General features: G+C 38.1%; 1 protein-coding gene across 1 annotated transcript in view; it reads left to right on the top strand.

The window, feature by feature from the left end:
• LOC140162437 (unconventional myosin-X-like) overlaps positions 1–27,754 on the top strand; it is a 152,124-nt gene that overhangs the window by 34,962 nt on the left and 89,408 nt on the right. Inside the window, exons 2-4 of the mRNA XM_072185673.1 lie at positions 23,921–24,124; positions 24,900–25,087; positions 27,223–27,354. Of these exons, the coding sequence (XP_072041774.1) occupies positions 24,008–24,124; positions 24,900–25,087; positions 27,223–27,354 (437 nt within the window). The 5' untranslated portion in view covers positions 23,921–24,007. The remainder of the gene's footprint in view (positions 1–23,920; positions 24,125–24,899; positions 25,088–27,222; positions 27,355–27,754) is intronic.

The following is a 27,754-nucleotide window of genomic DNA, read 5'->3' as shown; positions in this document are numbered from 1 at the left end:
AAAGTTATTATAAATTGGAACTTACACACATGTTCAAAATACAGAGTATCTGAAGTAAATTATCCTGATTACTAGGAAGGTTTAAAACTAGCACTTGTTCAGTGCCTAGTATATCAGTATATGGGACCATGACAACCCCTCTCTGACATAACAAAATCCACCAGTCCTATTCTCAAGGAGGTGCTTAGAAACAGGTGCATTTGAAAGAGGCGCTTAAATAGTCGTCACTCAAAGCATTCTAAAGGAGGCGCTTATTAGGAAAGGGGCTCTATATGGTACGTATATAATTATTATGTAGAGAAAAGTTATTTATTTTCTAAGGAATGCTGAAACTACCAGCATGGAGTGTAATGCCTACACCTCTAAGTTATTTCCCTTCCCTCATGATGGCCCTTCTCTAGAAAATAAACAAGATATTGAATGGTATCTTAGTTGTTTAGGGGATATACCATGCATCTGTGATTGCAATGAATGACATATCAGTTCACATTCAGTGTTGCATTAAACATGGCAGAGTATTCTGTCTCTCATTACCTACCACCTCTTTCTCTCCAAACCAAACAAGATGTTGAATGGACTTATTAGGTGATCATTGATATTACATTGATATTTATTGGTTCACCCACTTCAACCATTGTAGCCAAAACAAAAAGTGGTATCATATAAATTCATCATCGATAAGATAACCATGCCTTCTTCCATTAGTTATTTGCCTCCTCTGTGTAACTTTGCTCCTTGTCTTGAAAATAAACAAAGATATGGAATGGTATCAGTAGAATCATTAAGATGATTTACCATGCATCTGTAGTGTTCATATTTTGAGTTCCACCCGGTGTAAACTTTAATACGCTAACATTGATAAAAATTCCACAAATATTTTTTCTACTCCTACCGCGTGTCCACTCCTAGCCTACTTCTACGCCGATCAGTTCCACCAAGCATTCACTTCTAGTCGGCGTAAACATCGGCTACCACTTCTGGGGTTTTTGTGATCTTTTTCAACCACGCGATATGTGATTGTATTTTGTAATGTCTTAGTTCTGACTAACAAAAGGTCAAACTTACACCAGGTGCCAGGAGTAGCAGTGTTCACTTTGCAACTTACGTCAGACAGAAGTTACACGCAGCTTGCTACTCCTGACCTTTGTCAGGAGTAAATCATCAGTATTACACCTGGCGGAACTTACCATCATTCACACTGCCACTACTCCTGGCAGCACCTACCGCTACTCCTGGCAGCGCCTACCGCTACTCCTAGCAACTTGCGCCAACCGAGTTCCGCCAGGTGTACATCCGACAATGCAAACACAACTTGTGATCGCAATTAATGATATCAGTTTGTTTTTTGTCAATAGGCAACATTGAACATGGCACACATTCTCCTCATTTAATTCCTTGGTGCCTCCTCTTCCTCATCCCATCTATGCAAAGCTTGCAAGATGTTGACGAGTATCATCAAGTCATTGAGAAGATTTATGTATATCTGTCATCACAGAGGATCAGTTTGTATTTGCTCAATTGGCAGCATCAAATCATAGCAGAGCATGCTTTCTCATTAATTCATTGCCTCATCCCATCTCTGCAAACCAAACAAGATGTTAAATGATATCATCAAATCATTCAGAAGATTTATGCCGATTCTTTCATCACAGGTTTACTCAATGAGCAGCATTGAATCATAGCAGAGGGTGTGTTCTTCCGATTTAACTCTTTGCTCTCTTTTATCTCCCACCCCTCTCTCTCTCTCTCTGTCTGAACCAAACAAGATGTTAAATGGGTTAAATGGTATGATCAAGTCATTAAACATGGCAGAGTTCTTTCTCTTCATTAACTCCTTGCCTCTGCAAATCAAACATGATGTTGAATGGTATGATGAAGTCATTGAGAAGATTTACGTTGCATCTATCATCACAGTGAATCAGTTTGTGTTTTGCCTCATGGGGCATTAAAAATAGCAGAGCATGCTTTCTTCTCATTTACTTCCTTATCTCCACCTGATCTAGGGTCTAACCCCATCTCTGCAAACCAAACAAGATGTTGAATGGTATCATCAAGTCATTGAGAAGATTTAGCCCCATCTATTACCAAAGTGAATCAGTTTTTGTTTTTTTTGCCTCAACAGGGCATTAAAAATAGCATTTCATGCTTTCTCCTCATTAACTTCCTTGCCTTCTCCCTCTCTGATCTAGGGTCTAACCCCATCTCTGCAAACCAAACAAGATGTTGAATGGTATGACCAAGTCATTGAGAAGATTTAGCCCCCATCTATCACCACAGTGAATCAGTTTTTTTTTTTTTTTGCCTCAACAGGGCATTAAAAATAGCATTTCATGCTTTCTCCTCATTAACTTCCTTGCCTTCTCCCTCTGATCTAGGGTCTAACCCCATCTCTGCAAACCAAGCAAGATGTTGAATGGTATGATCAAGTCATTGAGAAGATTTAGCCCCCCATCTATCACCACAGTGAATCAGTTTTTTTTTTTTTTTGCCTCAACAGGGCATTAAAATAGCATTTCATGCTTTCTCCTCATTAACTTCCTTGCCTTCTCCCTCTGATCTAGGGTCTAACCCCATCTCTGCAAACCAAGCAAGATGTTGAATGGTATGATCAAGTCATTGAGAAGATTTAGCTCACATCTATCATTACATTGAATCAGTTTGTTTTTTGCTCAAAGGGGCCCAATCAGGGCATTAAAATGGCAGAGCATGCTTTCTCCTCATTAAACTTCTTTGCCTTCTCCCTCTGATCCAAGGTGTCACCCCATCTCTGCAAACCAAACAAGATGTTGAATGGTATCATCAAGTCATTGAGAAGATTTAAATAATTGCCAAGGTTATGGCTAGCCGCCTCAAGCTCTTTTTGCATGAAATTATCAACGATGATCAAACTGGATTTATGAAAGGGAGGAATATTGGATGTAACATCAGGACAATAATTGACCTTATTGATTATTGTGATGAAAATGATATTCCGGGTTCCATAGTCTTGCTGGATATTGAAAAAGCTTTTGACTCTGTTGAGCATGATTATTTGTTTGAGGTCTTGAAAGCATTTAATTTGGGTCCTAAATTCATTCAGTGGATTAAAACATTTTATTGTAATAGACGCAGCTTCATTAGTAATAATGGGTTCCTTTCAGAAGAAATTTGTATGGAACGTGGTATATTTCAAGGTTGTCCGATTTCTCCGCTTCTGTTTCTTTGTGCCATTGAGGTGCTTGCATTATCTATTAGAAACAATGAGAATATTTGTGGTATTAAGGTTGGGGAAAAAAAAAAAAGGTAAGCCTTTTGGCTGATGACACAACTTGCTTTTTAAATGGTGACTTAGGTTCTTTTAGAAATTTATTTCATGTTCTCAAGGATTTTGCCTCATTGTCAGGATGTAAGATAAATATGTCAAAATCTGAAGCTATTCACATTGGTAGTTCTAAAGGTAGCGACTTTAAGCCTTATTGCAATGAAGGCCTTGTTTGGAAGGATAATACATTAAGCACCCTAGGTATTAATTTCTCTTTAAATGTGAAAGCCATGTATGAGCTGAATTTCATACCAAAATTAACCCATATTCAGCAAACTTTAAATTGTTGGCGCTCAAGAAGTTTATCTTTAATTGGCAAAATTACTGTGATAAAGAGTCTTCTTTTGCCACAACTTATTTATTTATTTTCTGTTTTATGTATCCCTATCCCTAAGCTGTTTTTTCAAAAAATTGAATACTTTATTCTTTAAATTTATTTGGAATGGTGGCAATGACAGGGTTAAACGTAAATTTCTACTTAATAATTATAGTGATGGAGGATTGCGAATGGTTGATATTGAGGCATTTTCATAAGCACAAAAGTTGGTTTGGGCAAAACACTTACTGGACCCTGAATATAACAGTTTTTGGAAACATTTGGAGTTGAAGATTCTTGGTTCATTTCAAAGGGATACTTTAATTTTATGGAAGGCTGATGCTCCAAATTGTGTTCTTACATTATTAAAAAACACCCAATTAGCTGAATCGCTTAGGGTATGGTATGTGTATAGAGATAAGATGAAAGATAATCTTGATTATCAAAACTGCCATCTCCAAGATTCCATTTGGTGGAACAAAAATATTCGGTCTCAAAACCAAGAAATTCTTTTTTTACCAAGATTGGTTTGACCGAGGTATTTGTGTGGTCGATGACCTTTACAGAGGGTTTAACATTGTCAAAACCTTTGAGGATCTGGTTCTTGAGTTTGATATTTCCATTAAAGATCGAAGGAAATATAATTCACTCATGAATGGTCTCCCTGTTGATTGGTTTTACAATCCGAAGAAGGTGCAGGAAAGCATTTTTGATCAGGTTGTTGCAAGTTTGTTTGATAATGGTAAAATCACTAAATATTCTTACATGATCTTGAAACAAAATGATAGTCCCATTGACACTGAAAATTACTGGTTTGATGCCCTGAATGTTGATGATGTTCTGGATTGGTGCATAACTCATGATAATAACTTTTCTTGTAGTGTTGAAACCCAACTAAAGGCTTTTTACTTCAAAATCTTTCATAGGGCAGTCTGCACTAACAAATTTCTTCACAAGATTGGTAGAATTGATTCCCCACTTTGCTATTTTTGTGATAAATTTGATGAGACTCTTATCCACTTATTTTGTGAGTGTGATAAAATTATTCCTTTATGGGATAATTTGTGGGACTTAATTGAAAGCAAAACTGGTGAGAATTTGCAGTTTTCCAATTTTCAGAAGATGTTTGGTTTGGACATTGAAGATTCTGATCATAAAAATACTATTAATTTTCTTATCCTTTGTATGAAATTTTATATTCATAGATGTAAGTTCCAGAAAGTTGCTCCTAATTTTCAAGCCTATAAGAATTTGGTTAAGATTAAATTTGATACAGAGAAAAAAATTGCTGAAAACAGAGGCAAATTGTCCAAACACTTTAAGAAATTTTCTTTTGATCCGAGTTCTTAAGAGGAATTTAATCTCCTGCTTTTCTTTGCATAAGTATTCAAATGTTTTTATTTTTTTTTATTTTTTGTTGTTGTTTTTGCATCAGCCATAGATATTTCTACAGAATCTTTGTCTATTTTTTGAAAGGGAACAGTTACCATTCTTGTTTGTCTCTCTGTTTTGTTCTGTTTTTGTGTGAATGTGGTGTGGTGTGGGGATTGTGGGAGGGTTCTTGTCTGGGGATGGGTCTGTTGTTGTTTTTTGTTAAAAAACCCTGGGTATGTAGATTTGATCGAGTGTTTGTTCAACCATATGATTATGATGCCTTGAATTTGATTCTCTCTTGAATGTGATGTCTCATTTATATTTCAATTGACACTCACCGCTTATGACAGTGCTGGGATGGTCTTCGTTTTGTGCTTTTGTCAGGCCTGGTTCAGCTTCTGCTTTTTTACTATTCTTTTTTTTATGTCCTGGCTTCAGCTTGTGTGGTGTATACATCACAGCACTTGTGAGTGGTGGGTGTCAATAATTACAAGTGTAACTGCATATCAAACTTTAATTTGGGCTTAAAGGAATATTTGCATATTTGTTTATAATATTGTATGGCTGACATGAAGAAGGGGGCTGGTGGTTTTCTGTAACTTTTCTCCACCCACCAGTCCCAAGTACAGGGAATAAAAATGGAAAAAAAAAAAAAAAAAAGTCATTGAGAAGATTTAGCCCCCATCTATCATCACAGTGGTATCAGCAGCCAGGGTATCAGTTTGTTTTCATTCCTATACTCTGATGGATGAGTTTAGAATTAGCCATTGTGAGTGACTCACACAGATATTTATATCTTCCTTCGGCTTCTTAGTGTTTAGGATGATAGGGGCCAGTCATTGCTTTTTGTAAAGCAAATTTATAATATAAGCTCCTTCTTGCCTTCCCGGCAAAAATATTTAGTCGGGTTATATATAAAGGGTTCAAAATGTTTTGATAACGTTCAAAATCATTTTTGAAAACTTGCTGCCAAACATTCTAACATAATTTTATTCAGAGTTGGACTAAATTAATTAATTCTTTTTAACTGGGGTTTACTGTTTTAGATGGCTACGGTATCACGTCACATCCACTCAGAGATTAGTTTATTTCATATTTTATTCAGAGTTGATAAAATATTTTGCAAAAATATTTGCTCAACAATATATTTATTTTTAAAATGTTGTAGTGTTTTTTCATATAAAACGTATAAAATGACCCTTATATAACCCGACATTTAAATGTTGTTAAAACATTTTGACCTAAACCAAAATATGTTTATAGCACATAACGTTTTACAAACATTTTTGTGTTTGCTGGGTTTGGTATACTAATAGAATTAGAATGAACTCTAGTCCAGAAGCAAATGGACAAAAGTCAGAGTAACGTTTGGTAAAATAAAACATTTTACCTCGTTTTGGCTGAAGAGATTTTGACAAGAAAAGATATTGACACTCTTCAAAATTTGATTTTTATACTTCTTGAATCTTGTTTATGTGTAGCCTATTGCTTTTAAAAATTAAAAAGACAGGTCTGCAGGCAGTGGGTGGGTTTGTTTTTTTGGTTGATTTGGTTGGTGGTGCAACGCATCACTCATTAAAAGTGTGCCTTAAAAGTTAAAATTGAGTGAAATGTTGTGATTGAAAATTTTAAAAAGATATGGAATACTTATGAGGGTTGAAGTGAACTTGTTATGAGTAAGCCAATTTTATTTCCAAACAAGTCTCCGGAAAAATGAGAAGTCCTGCATCCCTGCACAAATGAAATCCTGGCTATAGCGATATATTTAAACCATAGATCAGGGCTGTAGCAAGCGAAATTTGTTATGTTTTTCTTTATATCTTTATTTCAATTTGGTTATATATTTGTATTTTGGCCGCCCCACATTTGTCATGGCCGCCCCACATTTTACAACCTTGCTACGGCCCTGCCATAGATCCTATTCTTTATAGGGTCTATGCTTAATCAGAGCTTAAACAGATGTAACATTTTCATTATTTTGTATTGAATGTCACCAAATGTTGTCAACCATGGAATCAATATTTGAAATGTGACATCAGATGGATGTGTGCATAGTAAAGGCGTTGCCACCATCATTCAATCATGCATTCATCATCCTCCATGTATAAGTGCCCTTGGCTTTTATGTAAACCTGCGTATTTCAGACACTCCCAAACCAATTATTCATTATGCAACAACTTGAACATGGTTTTGAAGCAGTTGGTGAAATACTGAGTACTAAAATTATACAACATATGTGCATCGCCAGTGGTGGTACCAGGAATTTTTTTCGGGGGGCATTGAGGGGGCAAAGTGAATTTCAGGAGGGGGAAAATTGCCGCAAAAAGTTGAATTTTTTTTAATTTTGGGTTTTTACTGGGGGAGAATTCCAAAATTTAATTTTTTCTATGGGAATGTCATCTTTAAAGGCCTATAACTGAAAAACATGCCTTTTTGTTGGTTTTGTTAGAGCTGGTCACAATAATGAAATATGATCTTCATCCATGCCGTTGTCTTTTCTACATTTCTTGTTACATCTAATATAAAAATGGCTAGTGCAATTTACCTCAAAACTTAGGGATTAGATTATTTTGGTACAGGCATCAATATGAGGTACCGTACAAAACACAATATGAACATCGGATCACCTACCTTTAAATGTGTATAGCCCTGGCTCAGGGTGTGGTTTTAATTGTAATGTCATGTATTGCAACAACAGCTGAGAAACAAAACAGACCAATTGACATCAGATCCAGAAATATATACTACTGATTGTATTATTTATACTACAGCAGCTGAATGGAGTATCCCATCATGTATTGCAGTCTGTCTGCTTGCTCCATAGCAAATGTATGCAATAAAGAGCTGCCTTATATTGAGAGCTATGGATAGTTAGTTTCACAATACTTTAGAACTGAGATGAAAATACCTAGGTATTTTCGTCTCAGCTTTAGAAGTCAATTTTTTCAAACAAAAGTCTAAGCACCCCTGATTTAAGCGAGTAATTGAAACTTAAATTGAAGTGAAAGATTTTGTGTACACTTTCTATGGCATAGGCTTAGGAACCGGGGGCTAGTGAGGGCTCAGCTCTCAATAATTTTGGTGTGTGGGCTCACCCCCCCCAATAATTCCAGATGAAGTGAAAAAATGTGACCAGATAACAGGAAAATGGGTGTTTTTGACATATTTTTCGCAAAATTTCCTGACAACGAGGGGGAAATCCCCCTCGGGCACCCCCAGGAAGGGTCACTCACCAGAATTGTTGTTTGGTCAGCCCCCATCCAATGTATGGCATGTGCAGTCATGTTATGGTAACACAATGCATGATGGGAATGGTCTTTCAGCTGCCATAATATGATAGTATACATTGTGCTACTGTGTAATAAAATGTAATCTTCTTTTTGTCATTTGAAAATAAAAGTGATTATTTTTTTTTTTATTGCATCGCACAAAGCTTACATTTTCATGCATAACACATAATATGTGACCCATTACAGCATTTGTCTTCGAAAGTGTGAATTTCATTTTTTTTTTTCAAGTTTCGTTTTTGCTTTAAAATGAACTCATGCATTCATATGTCAGATGTACTGTAAAAGTGGAAATTTTCATGGTACATTAATTTTTACACTTTTCGTGCTCAACACAGCTACCACGGAAATAAAAACACATGAATATGTTCCTTAAATGTATAGGTTTATAATGTAATTGTAAGAAAACTCAAAATCGCGAAATTAAAAACAAGCAATGTAGTTCAAAATCAGCAAAGTGCAACAAATTACACGCACAAAAATTACCACTTTAACGTGTACCGTACATGTAGACTCTTGATTTTATGTGACACAAATACTGACACATGTTATTACAGATTCCTTAAGGGGGTACTACACCCCTGGCCAATTTTGTCCCTATTTTTGCCTTGTTCTCAAAAATTATAGCGCATTGGTGACAAGTAAGATATGTATAATGTAGGGGCAAGGACTACAACTACTGCAATGAAAATTCAGCAACTCAAGGCAAGTAGTTATTGATTTATTGATCAAATATTGGTGTTCCCTCATTTTCGACTGTAACTCCACAACTTTTGTCTGTGCTGAAATAAAATTCCAGTGCAGTATAGTTGTTGTCCTTGCCCCTATAATATACATATCTTTCTTGTCACCAATGCGCTATAATTTTTGAGAAAAATGCAAAAATAGACACAAAATTGGGCAGGGGTGTAGTACCCCCTTAATAATTTTCTTCATTAATTATCTGTACAAAATATTGAGTTTCCCCGACAATTGCTTTGTTTATGGATGACAAATGTTTATGTGGAGGGTTTATATATTCCCCCAGGTATTTTTTTTTATCATGAAATAAACAATTCTCTTCCCCTTCTATTTATTATACAAGAAAACCTTATTTTTAAGTGGAAAAAATATTTTGTATTATAAAAGATGGCTATAAAAGCCTATGTGTCAGCAACATTTGGTATACCTGTTTTCTAAAAACAAACAGTTATATCCGCATTGTTTTATCCCCTGCAGCTCAAAAAATACCGCAAGTTGGTGTGGTTGCCATGGTTACTACATGAAGGTATTTGAGATGGTCCTATGCTCCCCTCTACTACTGTACTAGCTGTACCGAAATGTCTGAATTAATATTGTACGACTTAAAAAGCATAAATTTGGGATAATACATGCTTTCAAAATAACTATTTCTGTGCAAAGAATAATACAATCTTTGAATCGATTCCAACTTCAACAAAGTTTTATTGCTAAATTCTCTCATTAACAAAATGATCAAGTGATACATACAAAGTATTGTATATGAGCTTGTATTTTTATAGCCATTTATATGTGAAAAGAAAGGAATGTATGGGTTTTTTCAGAAGTAGGGGAAGTAATATCAAAAAGTACAATATCAAAATTCTGTGAAATTCTACTTAATTTGCCATACTTTGTTCGCTTCACACAAAATGAAAGTTAAACATCAAATTTTGCAATTATACACATGTTGTCAAAGCTTGTTACAAAGATACATTAATTTTCCATACTCCATTCGCTTCACACAAAATGAAAGTTAAACATCAAATTTTGCAATTGTACACATATTGTCAAAGCTTGTTACAAAGATACATTGATTCTTTGAATGAAACTAAATGTACACTGTAATTTGTTACAACTCTTTCAAGTATGACACTACAATAATAGAGGAACTTTAACCTAATTTAAAGTTGAACTTCAAAGTTAACAAATCGGTATACTGTAAAAGTGGACATTTTTACGCTATATTTATTTTCACGTTCCAAACTGCTACCGTGAAAATAGCAAACAAACACTTTACGTGGAGCACATTGATCACAGCAATGCACAAATATATTCCATTTGTGTTTAGGTCAATGTAAGGAAACTTTGAATCGTGAATTTAAAAACAAGGAAAACAGTTCAAAATTGGCAAAGCACTAAAAATGAATCACATGAAAATTTTGGAACTTTTACAGTATACTAGTATTATTTGGGTTCATCAGTGCAACAAAGTCCTATCTGCAATAGCTGCCCTATAGCCATTTGACAATTTCTGCATTCTATATTGTACACATATATATGGAAATATGACCCCTGGCAGCTATTTCAGAAGGGGCATTTTTGTAATTTCCCTACAAGTAGTTTCTGTTGCCATTCATGCCTTTTTAGTTTTTACCAAGAACTTTTATTGTTTCCTTAAATTAGCTGCAGGCTGTTTTTGTCTCTTTTGTGTGTTTATTACCTAGCTGGGGTTTACACCCCCCCAGCTAGGTATTGTAATCGTTCGGGTTCTTCCGCTGGCAACAAACCACTGTAATCTTCCGTTTTCTTCCGCTGGCAACAAAGTGAAAATGCACATGTTTTTTTTTGTTACCCTTTGAGTATGAAACCCTGACTTGATGCTATGTAAGAATTATTTGACTAGTGAAGATATGGTTTGGTCTTTTTGAATCATTGTTTTTCTAAAGGAATGAATGTGTTTGTTAGTTTGTTACTGTAATTTGTTATTTAACCTAAGGCACTTAATTAGTTGAAAAGGTAATTAATGACCTGTTGTTTCTGCAAGCCCAGGGAATGTATGTGTGGGAGGATTGATGGCTAATATGATTTTGGATGCAGTTAGTTGGAATTGAAAGGTTGTTGCAGAAAACTTGGATAATAGTGACAGTAGTTTGTGTAGGAAGCAATAGTTGAAATAATGGCATATGGGCACATGAACAAAGTGAATAACTTTAGGTGATTGCAAAGCCAAAGGTTTTCTTTAAGGTTGAATGTCAATGCAGTGGAAATAAGCAGTAATGGCATATTTATATAGGTTTTTTTAATAGAAATGTGATTTTTGATATGAACCATGCAGGTGTGTTAAAGGCACTCCTTAACAGTAATTGTAGTATAAATTTATAGGTTTAATATTATGTTTACTATTAAAAGTACTAGTATTAGGCTCTGGCTTATCTTTTGATTTTGATTTTGCACCCGTATTTTACAGACATTTTATTTCTGTATGGTTATGTCCGACCTCTTTCTTTGTATTAATGAAAGTGTTCTCTGGCCTCTTTCTTTGTAATGAATGTGTTTTTGGCTTGATTAGTAATTCCAATGTTAGTACCGGTATATGAAACTATCAGATGTGTTTCCTTTGCAGTAGGAACTTTAATTCTTTCAGTGCCATTATCATGGCAGTTAATATCAAACTCTAGCTAGCATTTGTTTACAGGCTCTATGTTTTGCTTAAGTAAATGATTGTTGGGGATTTTCTTGTCTTCTGATGTTAGGGTTTTTTGTTTTATACTTATATCTTAGAGTATGTATCTTATTTTGTTTGATTAAAAACATCTTGCATTAATATATATTTGAATCCAAGTTCCTAATTTGTGTGGTTTAAAACATTAACAATTGGTGTTCTTGTATTTTACAGGGAAATTAAACATGGTTTAAGATTATGCGCATAACACAAAAATAGCTTGCAAATGGAATAGGCCTACATGAATGCGGGACATGAATTCATTTGTTTTCCCAACCTTTTTTGTTTGTTTATGAAGTTGGGGAAAATAGTATAAAAGCCTTTAAAAGTCTAGTAATTGGTAACTGTAAAAGAAGGGCAGGAACCCTTCATGATACCTCCCGAGTCCACTGGGTATTATACTGTGCGTGCGCGGCAGCACTATTGTGGTGCCACATTACATTTGATGTAGTATATATGTCATGGACTGTAACATTTGAGCTGTTTAAGGGGTCAATAGGTCAGGGTATACAAGTAATATTGTAAATAATTTTTATTGCACAACCTTATGCCCTACAACAAGTTAAAACTGCATTTCTAAAAGGTTTCAGTGTTAGATGAAAATTGGTCAGTGCATCGTGGTATGATAAAATTCCTTCTATAATCTGTGGATAAATGTTTATAATCTGTGAGTTAATGGTACCAGTACATTTTATTGTTATCATGGTTATCACCCATTTGCTGTTTTCTGTAATCATGGTGATCTTGAATGAGAAATACTAGCTAGTACTAACAAGGTAAGACTGATCATAGTTTAATTAATTTAATTCTATTTAGTGATAGTTACAGGACTATTCATGGGTATTGGAATAATTCTGGTAGACCCCTGCGCACAAGTATAACCCTAACCTAAGCAACCCCAATTATAACCCTAACCCTAATCCTCACCGTTTATAAACCTAACCCTAAGCCTAACCCTAATTTAGATTTAAATTATAAGGGGCTGTCATTTTCTTTGGAAGGGGGTCATGAATATACTGGGGAGTGGGGGTCATAGAATTTTAGACCAATTATAGGGGGTTATAATTTTCAACACCCAAAATAGGGGTATAGAATTATTAAGGGCTGGTGACTCAAACTTTTCGCGCTGTGCATGTATTCTTGCACACAATCTTTCATTATATAATGCAGATATTTTGCGCATATATACGAATCCAAATACATGCATTCCTACACCTGACTAGCAGCCTTTAGTTGGGTAGCCGTCGGCTACAATGCACTCAAAATGTGAAATGATTCGCCTTGGCGGAAATTTTAAACTGCATTCCATCACCCGTTTTACACCTTCATGAAAACACAGGCAGACAAAAGAATAACACAATACAGTTCCTTCGACAAAACACACAGCATGGTCTATTCGCTGTTGAAGTGACATAATAATCGGATTAATACACGCGGTATCTATGCATTGATGTACTTGCGAACAAAAGGGCTATATGTATGAATAGATGCGACGGGATTACCTGCGGAATTATCTCCATAATATATATTATTAGCTATTATTCTATTAACCCTCCTCGTCCTTGCATCTTCTATAGGTGTTAGGCGGCTTTTATGTGCACCCTTGGACGCTCAAAGCACCAGGTTGGTGCTAGCGGCTACCCAAAGATGTCCGACCAAATCCTGACCATGACTTGGCTACTTGGATTCGTCTATATCGCGCCTTCTTTACACACACAATTAAATTTTAACGCACTCCACACACTTTCTTTGCTCTAAAAGTTTTGATGCGCTCCTCGCCTTTGTTCCGGCAATGAATAATTTGTCTTGAGTCTGTGTAGGTGGAAGTGGGTGGGGTCATAAAATTTTCGACCCAACATAGGGGGGTCTAAAAAAATTGTGCCCATAATAGGAGGGTCATAAAATTTTTACTCCGGTCACCGACCCCCCGACGAAGAAAATGACATCCCCCTAACCAAACCCTAAAACACAGGGTGCACAGGGTAAACCAGAATTATACCTGGGTAATAATAATAATTTCTATTCATGTTTTAGTCCAAGACACAATATGTTTATCATCACCGTTCAACATCTTTATTAACCACTCCCGTTTACTAACTGCTCCTGTTTACTCTACTAGTGCACCTGCAGCTGTGAGAGCCCTGATGCTGTGAGAGCACTGGCATGATAGCGATACTGTTTGATGACCTAAGACCTCGGTGTAATTTTTTTCATGCTCCCCTCATACGAAGGATTCCACCTATCAAGTTTAAGCCCAATAGGGCAAAGTTTAAATTTAGCCCCTACATGACCTTTGACCTCAATTTTGTTTTATGCATATATTCCCCTCGTATCAAGGATTCCACCCACCAAGTTTGAGGCCGATAGGACAAAGTTTGAAATCCATGACCTTTGACCTTTGACCTCGGATGACCTCCATATAATGTTTTTCATGCTCCCCTCATACGAAGGTTTCGACCCACCAAGTTTGAGCCCGATCTGACCAAGTTTGAAATTTGACCTCCTCCGTAATGACCTTTGACCTCAGTCGACCTCGATTTTATTTTGGGCATATATTCCCCTCATATCAAGGATCCCACCCACCAAGTTTGGGCCCGATTGGACAAAGTTTGAAATTTTGACCTTTGACCTTGACCTCCGATGACCTTCGAAACTACCTGGTAAACAGCGCCCGCCCGGTACCCATCTACGTGTGCAATATCGGGACGATGCGTCGAAGTGCGGCGGAACGCATAGCTGGACAGACACACACACAGACAGACACACACACAGACAGACAACGGCTATTAGTGCACCTGCAGCTGTAATGGCCATGTAGCTATTAGGGCACCATCTGCATGAGAGACACACTTTTGACCCCAGCTGACCTTTGAACTGGGATGACCTCGATGTAATTTTTCATGCTCGATCATATCAAGTCTAAGCACAATAGGGCAAAATTTAAATTTAGCCCCTAGATGACCTTTGACCTCGGCTGACCTCAATTTTGTTTCGCACATATATTCCCCTCATATCAAGGATTCCACCCACCAAGTTTGAGCCCGATAGGACAAAGTTTGAAATCCATGACCTTTGACCTCAGATGACCTCCATATAATGTTTTTCATGCTTCTCTCATACGAAGGATTCCATCCACCAAGTTTGAGCCAGATCGGACAAAGTTTGCAATTTGACCCCTCCGTAATGACCTTTGACCTCGGTTGACCTCGATTTTATTTTGGGCATATATCCCCTCGTATCAAGGATCCCACCCACCAAATTTGAGCCTGATCGGACAAAGTTTGAAATTTGACCCCTCCGTAATGACCTTTGACCTCGGTTGACCTCGATTTTATTTTGGGCATATATTCCCTCGTATCAAGGACCCCACCTGCCAAGTTTGGGCCCGATCGGACAAAGTTTGAAATTTTGACCTTTGATCCATGCGGGGCCTTTTTCCCCTATGACCTTTGACCTTGACCTCCGATGACCTTCAAAACCACCCGGTAAACAGCGCACGCCCGATACCCATCTATGTGTGAAATATCGAACGATCGTCAAGCGCGCCGGAACGCATAGCCGGACAGACACACACACGCACACACAGACAGACAACGGCTATTATTTTAGTAGTACTAGTGCACCTGCGGCTGTGAGAGCCCAGATGCTGTGAGAGCACTGGCATGATAGCGATACTGTTTGACCCCAGATGACCTTTGAACTCGGATGACCTTGGTGCAATTTTTTTTCATGCTCCCCTCAGTCATACTGAAGAATTCCACCTATCAAGTTTAAGCCCAATAGGGCAAAGTTTAAATTTAGCCCCTACATGACCTTTGACCTCGGTTTACCTCAATTTTGTTTTGCGCATATATTCCCCTCGTATCAAGGATTGCACCCACCAAGTATGAGCCCGATAGGACAAAGTTTGAAATTCATGACCTTTGACCTCGGATGACCTCCATATAATGTTTTCATGCTCCCCTCATACTGAAGGTTTCGACCCACCAAGTTTGAGCCCGATCGGACAAAGTTTGAAGTTTGACCTCTCCGTAATGACCTTTGACCTTGGTTGACCTTGATTTTATTTCGCGCATTATATTCCCCTCCTATCAAGGATCCCACCCACCAAGTTTGGGCCCGATCGGACAAAGTTTGAAATTTTGACCTTTGACCTTGACCTCCGATGACCTTCAAAACCACATGGCCAACATGCTTTTTCCAATACCTATCTATATCCGAAATTTCAGCGCGATCGTTGAACCGCTTCTAAACGCATAGCCGGACAGACAGATAGAGAGAGACCGCTTATTATGTTGCAGCAATGCATTCTGGGTAGACATTACAGTGCATTTCAAATTGGGCAGATAGCCAAAGGCTGGATGGGCTGGATGAAACATGTCCAGAGCTGCCCAGTACACATATTTGTATCCACTTGCTGCTGTTTTTGCTATCCAGTTGGGGTATTTTCCCCCCTAGATGACCTTTGACCTCGAGAGGGCCCTTCGAAAACCACCCGGTCAACATGCTTTTCCCGTTACCTATCCATATCCGAAATGTCGGCTTGATGCGTCGAAGCACGGCGAAACGCATAGCCGGACAGACAGATAGACAGACAGACAGACAGAGAGAGACCGCTTATTATTTTATTAGTAAAGATAGATAGATAGCTCCCGCTAGTTTTGAATAAAATAAACACACTATCTGTGGTCATCTTGTGACTCCCTACATTTTGGTCATCAAAAGTATTATACCCTGCCCGTATTTTTCTTTCCTAAAATTTATGACCCCCTGTATATTTGGGATCCTCCTTCCAAAGAAAATAATAGCCCCCTAAGGGGTATTTATGGGGCTCAAACTCAGTGACAACAAACCTCACAACCAGGGGAACATTTTGCAGGGGTCATGTCAAATCTTAGAATTGCTGCATTTTCTGGCAATATGTAGGGGGTACGGAGCTCAAACTCAGTGACAATAAACTTGATGAGAAGAGTAACATTTTGGAATATTTTGCATGGATCAGGTCAAAGGTCAGCTGGGGTCAAATCTTCGAATTTCAATATCTGGACATCTGTGAGGAGTGCGGGCTCAATCTCGGTGACAACCTCATGACCTGGGGAACATATTGGAACATTTTGCACGAGTCAGCTCAAAAGACATCATTCTGGGGCAAATCTTAGAATTGCGTTATGCGTTATCTGGACATCTGTAAGAGGTACAGGGCTCAAACTCGGTGACAACTCATGACCAGGGGTGAATTATGGAACATCTTGCAGGTGTCTGGTCAAAGGTCATCTGGGTCAAATCTTAGAATTGCATTTTCTGGACATCTGTGAGGAGTACAGGACTCAAAACTCGGTGACAACAAACCTCATCACAGGGGAACATTTTTGGAACATTTTGCAGGGGTCAGATACCTCCACAACACCAACATGCCCCAGCTAGGTTTGTGGTCTATGACCACCATTTGCCTCTAGTTTCCCTTTAAAAGATTAGAATATCAGGGCTATTTTAGTAAACTTTGAAAAGATTTGATTAATATGTTGTGATACAGACTGCAGTTCTATAAGTATTTTCAGGATTTAATGTGAATTCAGTTGTTTTTTCCTCAAAATTTACTTGCCAGCCAGCCTGTTTTAGTAAGTTTAACATGTTGCCCAATTTCTCATGCTTTTAATTTCCTTTTTCTTTTTGGCAACATGTTTTCCCATAAATTTAACTTTTGATCCCCTGTTTTATTATATTTAAATTTGAGAGGGATCCAATCCAGATCTAATCATACACAAACATCCAAGGATTGCTGTTCATCAAAATAATATATAAATACATACAAAATACATAAGTAAGTACAGTATGCAAAAGAATTAAGGTACCAGTTATATTCATGTTGTACATGTATATCCTAAACAAAGACAAATGTCAAAATCAAAACAAACAGCCAATACCTGTACTCTTTAACTCTGATTTTTAAGACTTCATTGATATTTGTTGAGAATTAGAGAAACGGTGATCTAAAACCTAAAGTAAAGAACAAAATCAATAGCTGCACTTTCATGAAAGCACGATGCTAGTTTTAATGTGCTATTTATTTCCAGGATCTGTGATCAATGTAAGCACAGCGCTAGTTCTCTTGTTCGAGAACGCTTTATGTAAAAATCAATAGGGCATGCAATGAAGCAAACTGTAACTTTTCCATTTGAATTTTATGTCTTCCTTGGGTTTTTGGATCATCTTGTCTTTATTTCTTGAACAATTTTAACAAATGAGGAATTTAGAAATTCTGGGTTAAAAGATGCTGCTGGTTCCAATGACATATCTCAACGTATTTGTTGAGGATATGTCAGGGGTGAACATAACTGGTACCTTCATTCTATTTCACACTGTAAAGAAACAAACTAAACCAACAAAATAAATGTAACATTCTTTTAGAAAGGTGATTTTCAGACTGCTTTGCCGGCAAGCATTATTGTTGTGCTATATTAGCAGCAGGGCATAATTGTTGTTTAGAATGAGCTCTTGACCAATCAGGTGCACTCTTATTATACCACAAGTATGTATAATGTTTGTTCTCATGTGTGATCTAAAGTTCACTGTAATTAAAACTAACTGATGTGGTAAATCGGATGATTTGTTCAAAATCATATTTGATTTGAAAAAAAAGAAGTTATTGATCGGAAACTAGAGTAAAGGTTAATTATACAAGCTTGTAATCATGGTAAGGGATCGTTCACAAACATTTGTAATGGGGGTCTGATGCAAAGGGGAGGCCCTCAAAATTTGTATCCCTCTGAAGGGGGGCCTTTGGAAATATCACCTTAATTTTCCTCTCGTAGAACATGAGTTTACACTATTTTCTATGGGGTTGATGTTCATTTTTCATGGCAAAAAGGGGGGTCCTGAAAATAATTTCGGTCCAAAAGGGGGCCCTGAAAAAAATATGTGAATTTTTCTTTTTGCATCAGGCCCCCTTGTTACAAGTGTTTCTGAATGGTCCCTAATAGTGATTCTGTAATAGTCTGTGATTTCACTAATCAATTGCATGGCCATTCATTTCCTGTTTGTCGCCTTCAACTCTAATGGTTGTGGCTTCGTGACTTTTTTACCAATTTATACCTGGTAGTACCAGTATGCACTTTGAAGCGTATATAGCATTGTCTAAACAGAGAGATAGGCCAACAGATCAGGAAATGAACAGGGCAAGACAATTGGCATGATACAGAAAGATTTGTTGAGCAAGACTTGTTGAGCAATTGTCACTTGTCACAGTCCTTTGCTATACTTTGATTAGCTCATAACAGGTGAGACGCATAACCCGGGCGCATTACATTGTGGAGTTACATGTATATAGAATGGCGTATACATTATTAGTGTGTTGCATGACTGACGCACGCTTTGCGTGAGTGAGCGTAAGTTGGGACTTTATTGATACATTTAGTTAGCAAAACCGAATAAATTAAAACTAATTCCGAGTTACATAAACTAATGCTGTGAAGTAGATAGCTTTCTCAACATAAATTTACGAGTTATACATGATATAGTACTGTATAGTGGTCATTTCTGCGTACAGTTATTTTCGCGATTAGACTTGGAGTGAGAGACACATTTTGGTGAGAGACACATTTTTGCGAATGTTATTTTTGTGATTGCCCAGTCCTTCCCTATACTTGTAATCCATTATTGCATATATTCGTGGGGTGTTATTTTTGCGGATGGAGCTCTAATCACAAAATTTGTGACAATAAAACCCTCACGAAAATTACCACTTGTACAGTATTTCTACCAATACTCCTTCAGAGCGCAGTGGGTCCCTGTGCAGGGCGTAGCCAGCTTTCTTGGTCAGGGGGGGCAAAATAAAATTTTGGGGGCACAGACAAAAAATCAATCATACAATACATAGAGACTGTATGTCTTCGAGCTTCCCGAACAGGGCCTTATTGGGATGATGTGCGCGCGTAGCGCAAAAAAACCGGTATTTTACACTATTTTCGCCCATTATCCGGCTAAAAAGGGCTTTATTGTTACAATGTGCTTGTGGCGTGAGCTGGAAATTTGTTGTATTTTACACTATTTTGGCCCTGAATTTTGCTAGAAAAGGGGCTCCTTGCCCTTTTTCTTTTCCTTTGCCCTCCTGATTTTCTCTTTCATTTTTTGTTAAAGGGCTCTTTTTCTTTCATTTTTTGTCAGGGGGCACTCTGCCCCCCAGGCCCTCCCCTGGCTACGCTACTGTCCCTGTGTGAGTGGTTAAGCTTTCTGAGTTGAGTTTGGAGGTGGGTTGTGTGTCATTGACTACAAAAACATAGGGAAGAGAAGGAATAAGAAGATGGAGAGGAAGGAGAAACTTCAAAGAAAAAGGAGAATGGGAGGAGAGGAAAAGAGAGAAGCAGAAGAAACAAGAACTGTCTTTAAAAAAGACAACACCATGGATGACAAAAATACGGAGGAGGAATGTCTTGAATGGATTTGTTGTTCTGGTGTAGGTGGAAATATTCTGCCTTTGATAAAGATCCTTCTATAGCTTTCTATGATCGAAAGCTCTGTGGTAAATCTTTTGTTAAGCATTATCACGATACGTGTTCAGACGGGCACTAACACTAAGTTACCTCTGAGGTGGCTATAGTGTTTAGGCTCCTGAGTTAGCTGGCTAAAAACTGAAAGCAAAACCACACAATAACAACATTGATAATTACTTGCAAAACAGCGAAAGTTTCTAATTTCATCTTTGAATATGACAATATCAGTTTTAATTTACAAAGTTTATACAATGGGAGGGGAAGTTTTGTAACAATGATTACTTTATGTAGGCATAATGTATCACTGTCAGCAAGATAACAAATATGTAACTTTTCAGGAAGTGTATGAAATTCCGGACATCAAAATGAAGATAGAATAAAAGTATGTCCATACTTTTATTACTTCCATTTTTTTCTTATCACACAAGAAGGCTGTCAAATTCAGCATGGTATCAGTAGACATATGATAGCAAACAATACCCTCAGAGCAGGGTCTATTTTAGGCCCTATAGTTTGATCAGCTCGTAATTGGCGGCAAATGTTAGGCTTTTACCACTACGCCGAAAAGTAGACCCACGCTAATTTTGTGTGTTAAAGAAAGTAGACAAAATATAGCACTTGAATTAATAATTCGTGATGCTTCTAGCGATATGTCACAAAATATTCTCAAAATAATATATTTTGATATTAATCCGCGATGTTATAAGGCCCGCCGATTACGAGCTGATCAAACTATACATGTTTTATGGAATAGACATGATATATTTGTGATCAAATCGGCTCACGTACATCACTTGGTGGTGCAGTTGGACAAAATATTTGGTACAGAATATCTCACAATTGGCCCTTTGCGCCAACAGCGCTCCACTTGCGGCTTCCACGCTCATCCCCCTCAATCATGACTCGCGGTGCATCCCCCCTCAATCGTGAGTAGTCTTTGACAAAGACTATTAATTCAATGGCTTCAAATATTGTTTACTGAAGATTGTAACTTAAGTGGTTTCTTTGATTGAAGTATCTGACTCATGGTGCTTGTAGAACCCATGCAATAGCATTTTAGCAAAGCTATGTTTACAATATTTGAAATTTTTAGATATGTCATCACTTAAATCATGTTGCAAGTTAATTGAAGTGGTACTACATGGTGATTTTGTTTGTTTTAAAATGGTATAAAATTGGCTTATTGATCACTTATAGATTACTCAATCTTGTTTTTGTTTAGTTTTACACTGTTGATACAGGTATTCAGAGTCATCACATCTATCATATCATATTCAAAATAATATTTTCATTTAGTTGAAACAAGTGATAGTTTTTTGATCACTTATAGATGGCTCAATCTTGTTTTTCTTTAGATTTTACACTGTTGATACAGGTATTCAGAATCATCATATCTACTAGATCATATTCAAAATAATATTTTTATTTAGTTGAAACAAGTGATGTTTTACAGGGTGGTTTTCATTTCAGTATTCAAATTTAAGTGATTATCTGGGATTTTTAAAGGCAAAATGTAGGTAAACCATTGTTTCCAGCAAGGTCTGTAAACATTCATTAATGACCCTTGGGTAGAATTCATGTCCGGGTCCCGGGTCCGGGTGGAACATCAACGGGTCTGATCATAGACAGAGTCTATGGTCTGATGCAGGTTTTGGTCACTGTTTTAGTCTTGATCAGATTTTGTGTACATTTGCCATGAAAATTTGTAATTTGTTCCAAATATGTGGGTTATTTCCCCCACCCACACATCCTACCCAGTTAAAATTTCCAGGGGGGGGGGGGGCAAAAATTGCTACTTTTAGCCAATGTTTTTCATTTCCCCTGGGTCTCACTATCAGCAGCTCCTTCCCCCCTCTGTAAATATTTTATTTTGTGGTTTCTAATGTTTCGGATGTGTCTGCTCAGAAGCAATGCATTGTGTAAGGAATACAAATGCACAGCCAATTTAATAGATAGCAAGACATGTACATTCTTAATTAAATTCAACAAAGTGCAACAGAGAAACATGGTGGGTGAGAAATAACTTATTCCTATAGTGGCAAGCTACATGAAGGCGACTAAATTGAATTCCAAATTATGTCAGTCTGGCATCTGTGTATCGGAAGGCATGTCCTCACGGAGGGCGTTTGCTCAAAGGTAACATGGTTCTCAAGCAGAAACTTGGGGAATCTGCGGTGTGAAATTTAATTTTGTGAGGATTGCAATTCATAAGTTTGTCCCCAATTTACCCCCAATTTTATCCTCCAGAAATTTAGGGGATTTGGGTGCACCCTGTGACGGTGTTTCGGACTGACGGGGAGACGGGGAGACCCCAGGGATTTTGCGATTTCTCGGAGAGATCCTCAAGTGGTCCTTGAATGCTCTTAACCTATGACTTTGGTTTAATTATATCTTCATATGATTCGATTTGGCGTGCCACCAGATCAGTTGCTCGTTATTAAACATCAATTTTAAATCATATTAAAGCTTTCGGTTGTAAATCCAAAAAGCTGACATCATTTCTCAAAACTCAAGATATTCCAGTTTTCAATGGAAAGATATTCCAGTTTTCAATGGAATTGTGTGGACGCGCAGTCGGGGATTAACTTGGGAATCAGAATTCTCGAGCATGTCAATCCACAAGAATTGTATGACTGTCTGAATGTCTACTGTGAATTTTCTATGAGAGCTAGGCTCTGAACATTGTTCTTGACCGGGTTTTAGATTAGATGCTGTGTTGCGCTGTATGGTCATAAATATCTTGAATGATCATGTAACATTCATCAGTGGTAATCAGGGTAAGCACCATTTTGCTTTTGTGGCAAATTAAATTTAACAGTATGTTGCGGAATCCTCCACCCGGTTTGAGAATACCCGGGGAGAATATATAATGCCTTGCCTAACAACTATTATTGACATCAAAAAGGCACATTGATATTTCACTAAGTAGTTTCTTCTCATGCTTCAGTTTAATATCAGCTTCTACTGTATTCATGTGTCATGTGGGTAGTCAAATAGGTTCTGGTAAAAATTTGTTGTACAGATAGTCAATCAGTTGGTATTTTCCCAGTACAGTATTTTGTCAGAAAACTTCCTTCTGGAGAGGTCTTCTGTGACTAAAATAAAACTGTTTATACCAACTGTTCACCTTGTATGTATACAAAGTGTGCTACAGACCATGTACCTATATTACCCATAGGGAGAGAAACTACTGGGAACGACACACTCTTGGAAACCATAGTAGAAATGCTATGCTCGCTGCTCACTTTGCTCGCTATTTGAGGGGCTAATTCAAACTACTCGCCGCTTTACGGCTCGATGTCACGGCTTCGCTGCTCGTCGTCCCCCCTCAATCACGAGTATTCTTTGACAAAGACTACATGTACCTTGTATAGTTGTATGAGATATTTGTGACTATCACGAATCAATACATTGCACTTTTGACCACAATGACCTCATCCCAATGACATAGTTTCTCTAACCTCAATTAACAATCATAGTGCAAAAATTGTGGGATAGTGCAAAATTTGACCTCAAGTTGCAGAGTATGAGTTTTTGTACCCAAATTTTCAAAGTTCATTCAATGAATATACAAATATGTATTGGGGTTAAAGAACTGCCCCTGATAGTTGAGCATGTTGTGGATTCTTATTTTGTTTCAGATTCAATTTCAGTTATTTTACACATTCACATTTCTAAACACACACTTTGTCTTTTATTGTATCTTTGCAGGATGTGAAACAACAGGAGGAAAAGCTAGAGACCACAAGCATCTCTTGCTATTTGACACAGTAACCCTTGACCTTTAACCCCATCGCCATGGCAGACCATCACTCCCAGGCTGTAGGCCTGGAGGATATGGCCAAACTGACAGAACTGAATGATGAAAGTATCCTGAAGAACTTGAAGTTAAGATATGAAAATGACCAAATTTATGTAAGTATTAATATTGTGGGGTGATAAACCAAAGAATGGGAAAAAGGGTTGGGAATGCAGACTACCATATTTCAAAGAAGTAAAAGGTTGACATGGGTGCTAATACCATTTGTAGTATTTGAGTCCTGTTATAACTAATTTCATCCAGCTTAGTATGATGTTGTATATACTATAACTTTACATGTAGACTAAATATGATCTGTAATCTTGAATATCCAGTAAGTTCCCAAAACATAAAGAAACTATTTCCCACAAATCACAGTGAATTCATAAAAAGGAAGCCCTGTCAGAGCAGTTTTGCTGTTGTGAACCAAGCCTGCCTGGTTATCAAATTAATCAGTGGCAAGGTAATCTCTGAATTTCACATGGGCTAATTGATGTTTTAATGTTATTGTGTCAATTAGCACCTGTCAAATTTAGATATAACCTTGTCACTGAATAATTTGATAACCAGGCAGGTTTGGTTTTTCCCAGAACTGCTCTGGTGGGGATACCTCTTCAAGCTTGATACTACATAATGGGCTATGCCAGTTGGACTCCCTACACCCAAATGGAAGACATGACTTTAATCTTCCACACACAAATTGTGAATTTCCAGCCTGCTGAGTATGAGTGCTGACCAATATGTGGTTGAGCAGCTTTAAAATGCACAGTAAACATAGCAAAGTAAGGTGTATTTGGCCCTCAAACACAGGTCTTTGAAATGTATTGGCCCTCCCTGATATAATTGAGGGATATGAAAATGTTACATTGAATTTTTTGTATTTTTTTTCAGACATATATCGGTTCCATCTTGGCTGCTGTTAACCCGTACAAAAGCATTCCAGGTATATATGACAAGGCTGTTATGGAGAGATACAACAAGCAACATATAGGAGACCTGCCGCCGCATATATATGCTATAGCTAATGATACGTACTACTCAATGTGGAAGAGGAATGAACCGCAGTGTGTGCTGATCAGGTATGTACAGGCCTCGAAATAAGACAGGCCCTCAGGCCAAATGCCCTAAAATATGCAAGGGCCCCTGGCACATATAGGAGACCTGCCACCGCATATATATGCTATAGCTAGTGATACGTACTAATCAATGTGGAAGAGGAATGAACCACAGTGTGTGCTGATCAGGTATGTACAGGCCTCGAAATAAGGCAGGCCCCCGGGCCAAATGCCCTAAAATATGCAAGGGCCCCCTGGCACATATAGGAGACCTGCCACCGCATATATATGCTATAGCTAGTGATACGTACTAATCAATGTGGAAGAGGAATGAACCACAGTGTGTGCTGATCAGGTATGTACAGGCCTCGAAATAAGACAGGCCCCGGCCAAATGCCCTAAAATATGCAAGGGCCCCCTGGCACATATAGGAGACCTGCCACGCATATATATGCTATAGCTAGTGATACGTACTAATCAATGTGGAAGAGGAATGAACCACAGTGTGTGCTGATCAGGTATGTACAGGCCTCGAAATAAGACAGGCCCCCGGGCCAAATGCCCTAAAATATGCAAGGGCCCCTGGCACATATATGAGACCTGCCACCGCATATATATGCTATAGCTAGTGATACGTGCTAATCAATGTGGAAGAGGAATGAACCACAGTGTGTGCTGATCAGGTATGTACAGGCCTCGAAATAAGACAGGCCCCCGGGCCAAATGCCCTAAAATATGCAAGGGCCCCCTGGCACATATAGGAGACCTGCCACCGCATATATATGCTATAGCTAGTGATACGTACTAATCAATGTGGAAGAGGAATGAACCACAGTGTGTGCTGATCAGGTATGTACAGGCCTCGAAATAAGACAGGCCCCCGGGCCAAATGCCCTAAAATATGCAAGGGCCCCCTGGCACATATATGAGACCTGCCACCGCATATATATGCTATAGCTAGTGATACGTACTAATCAATGTGGAAGAGGAATGAACCACAGTGTGTGCTGATCAGGTATGTACAGGCCTCGAAATAAGACAGGCCCTTGGGCCAAATGCCCTAAAATATGCAAGGGCCCCCTGGCACATATAGGAGACCTGCCACCGCATATATATGCTATAGCTAGTGATACGTACTAATCAATGTGGAAGAGGAATGAACCACAGTGTGTGCTGATCAGGTATGTACAGGCCTCGAAATAAGGCAGGCCCCCGGGCCAAATGCCCTAAAATATGCAAGGGCCCCTGGCACATATAGGAGACCTGCCACCGCATATATATGCTATAGCTAATGATACGTACTACTCAATGTGGAAGAGGAATGAACCACAGTGTGTGCTGATCAGGTATGTACAGGCCTCGAAATAAGACAGGCCCTCAGGCCAAATGCCCTAAAATATGCAAGGGCCCCTGGCACATATAGGAGACCTGCCACCGCATATATATGCTATAGCTAATGATACATACTACTCAATGTGGAAGAGGAATGAACCACAATGTGTGCTGATCAGGTATGTACAGGCCTCGAAATAAGACAGGCCCTCGGGCCAAATGCCCTAAAATATGCAAGAGCCCCTGGCACATATAGGAGACCTGCCACCGCATATATATGCTATAGCTAATGATACATACTACTCAATGTGGAAGAGAAATGAACCACAGTGTGTGCTGATCAGGTATGTACAGGCCTCGAAATAAGACAGGCCCTTGGGCCAAATGCCTTAAAATATGAAAGGGCTGCTAGCACATATATTTTCCGCCGTAAAAGCAAGTAAAACATTGGCCTATTCCAGTTGAAATTCACACACCCCCCTGTTGGAAGATGTGACTTAAATTGTCCACGCAGGGAGTGTGAATTTCAAATGGAGTTACCTGAATGGGGATGCCATTTTAAATCTACACCCCCTGTGTGTGAGATTAAGGTCATGCCTTCCATAGGGGGTTTATGTATTTCAACTGGAATAGGCCAATTCAGGAAAAAACATCAAATACTAATTATATTCCTTGTTATTTTTATGTAATATTTTCAGCGGTGCAGGAAAATCAGAAAGTACAAAATATATTCCTTGTTATATTTATGTAATATTTTCAGCAGTGTAAGTGGTGCAGGAAAAATAGAAAGTACTAACTTTTTCCTTGTTATTTTTATGTAATTTCAGTGGGGAAAGCGGTGCAGGAAAAACAGAAAGTACTAAATTTATTCTCAACTACCTCTCTGAAATGAGTCAAGCGTCGGGTCAAGGTCATCATCATGGTGAGATATCTGTAGAAGATGCTATTCTGGAAAGCAGGTAAGAGGAAAGGTTTGTGTAAAGCACTAAGATGAATTTATACTCGGTCGCTTTCGCAGTAAAGTGATTCTCAAGCATGCTCATGTGATGTGATGTCATGTGATGGTAAAAAGAGGATGTTGTTATCAGTTATTCTTAAACACTTGAGAACGTTCCTGCAATCTTATTGGTTCTTACCCAGCTTTACCTGTGTGATATGACACGATATCACACGGGACAGCGTGTGTGTGTCGACGCGATACGCATACTCGCTATTTGGACCAATTTAAGCCCTAGGTAATTCCTTGCAAAATGTAGGATTTAATTTGATTAAAATTTGTATGATATTTTTATTTGAATTGAAGTGTTTAAGAATGAGAATAAAGGTATTGTTTTTAGTCGCTGTCGTGCATCTATCGTC

This window comes from Amphiura filiformis, chromosome 10 (genome assembly GCF_039555335.1).
Source record: "Amphiura filiformis chromosome 10, Afil_fr2py, whole genome shotgun sequence".
In the NCBI taxonomy this organism is placed as follows: Eukaryota; Metazoa; Echinodermata; class Ophiuroidea; order Amphilepidida; family Amphiuridae; genus Amphiura; species Amphiura filiformis.
The sequence above is the reverse complement of the archived record's forward strand: the minus strand, read 5'-3'. Positions and strand labels throughout refer to the sequence as shown.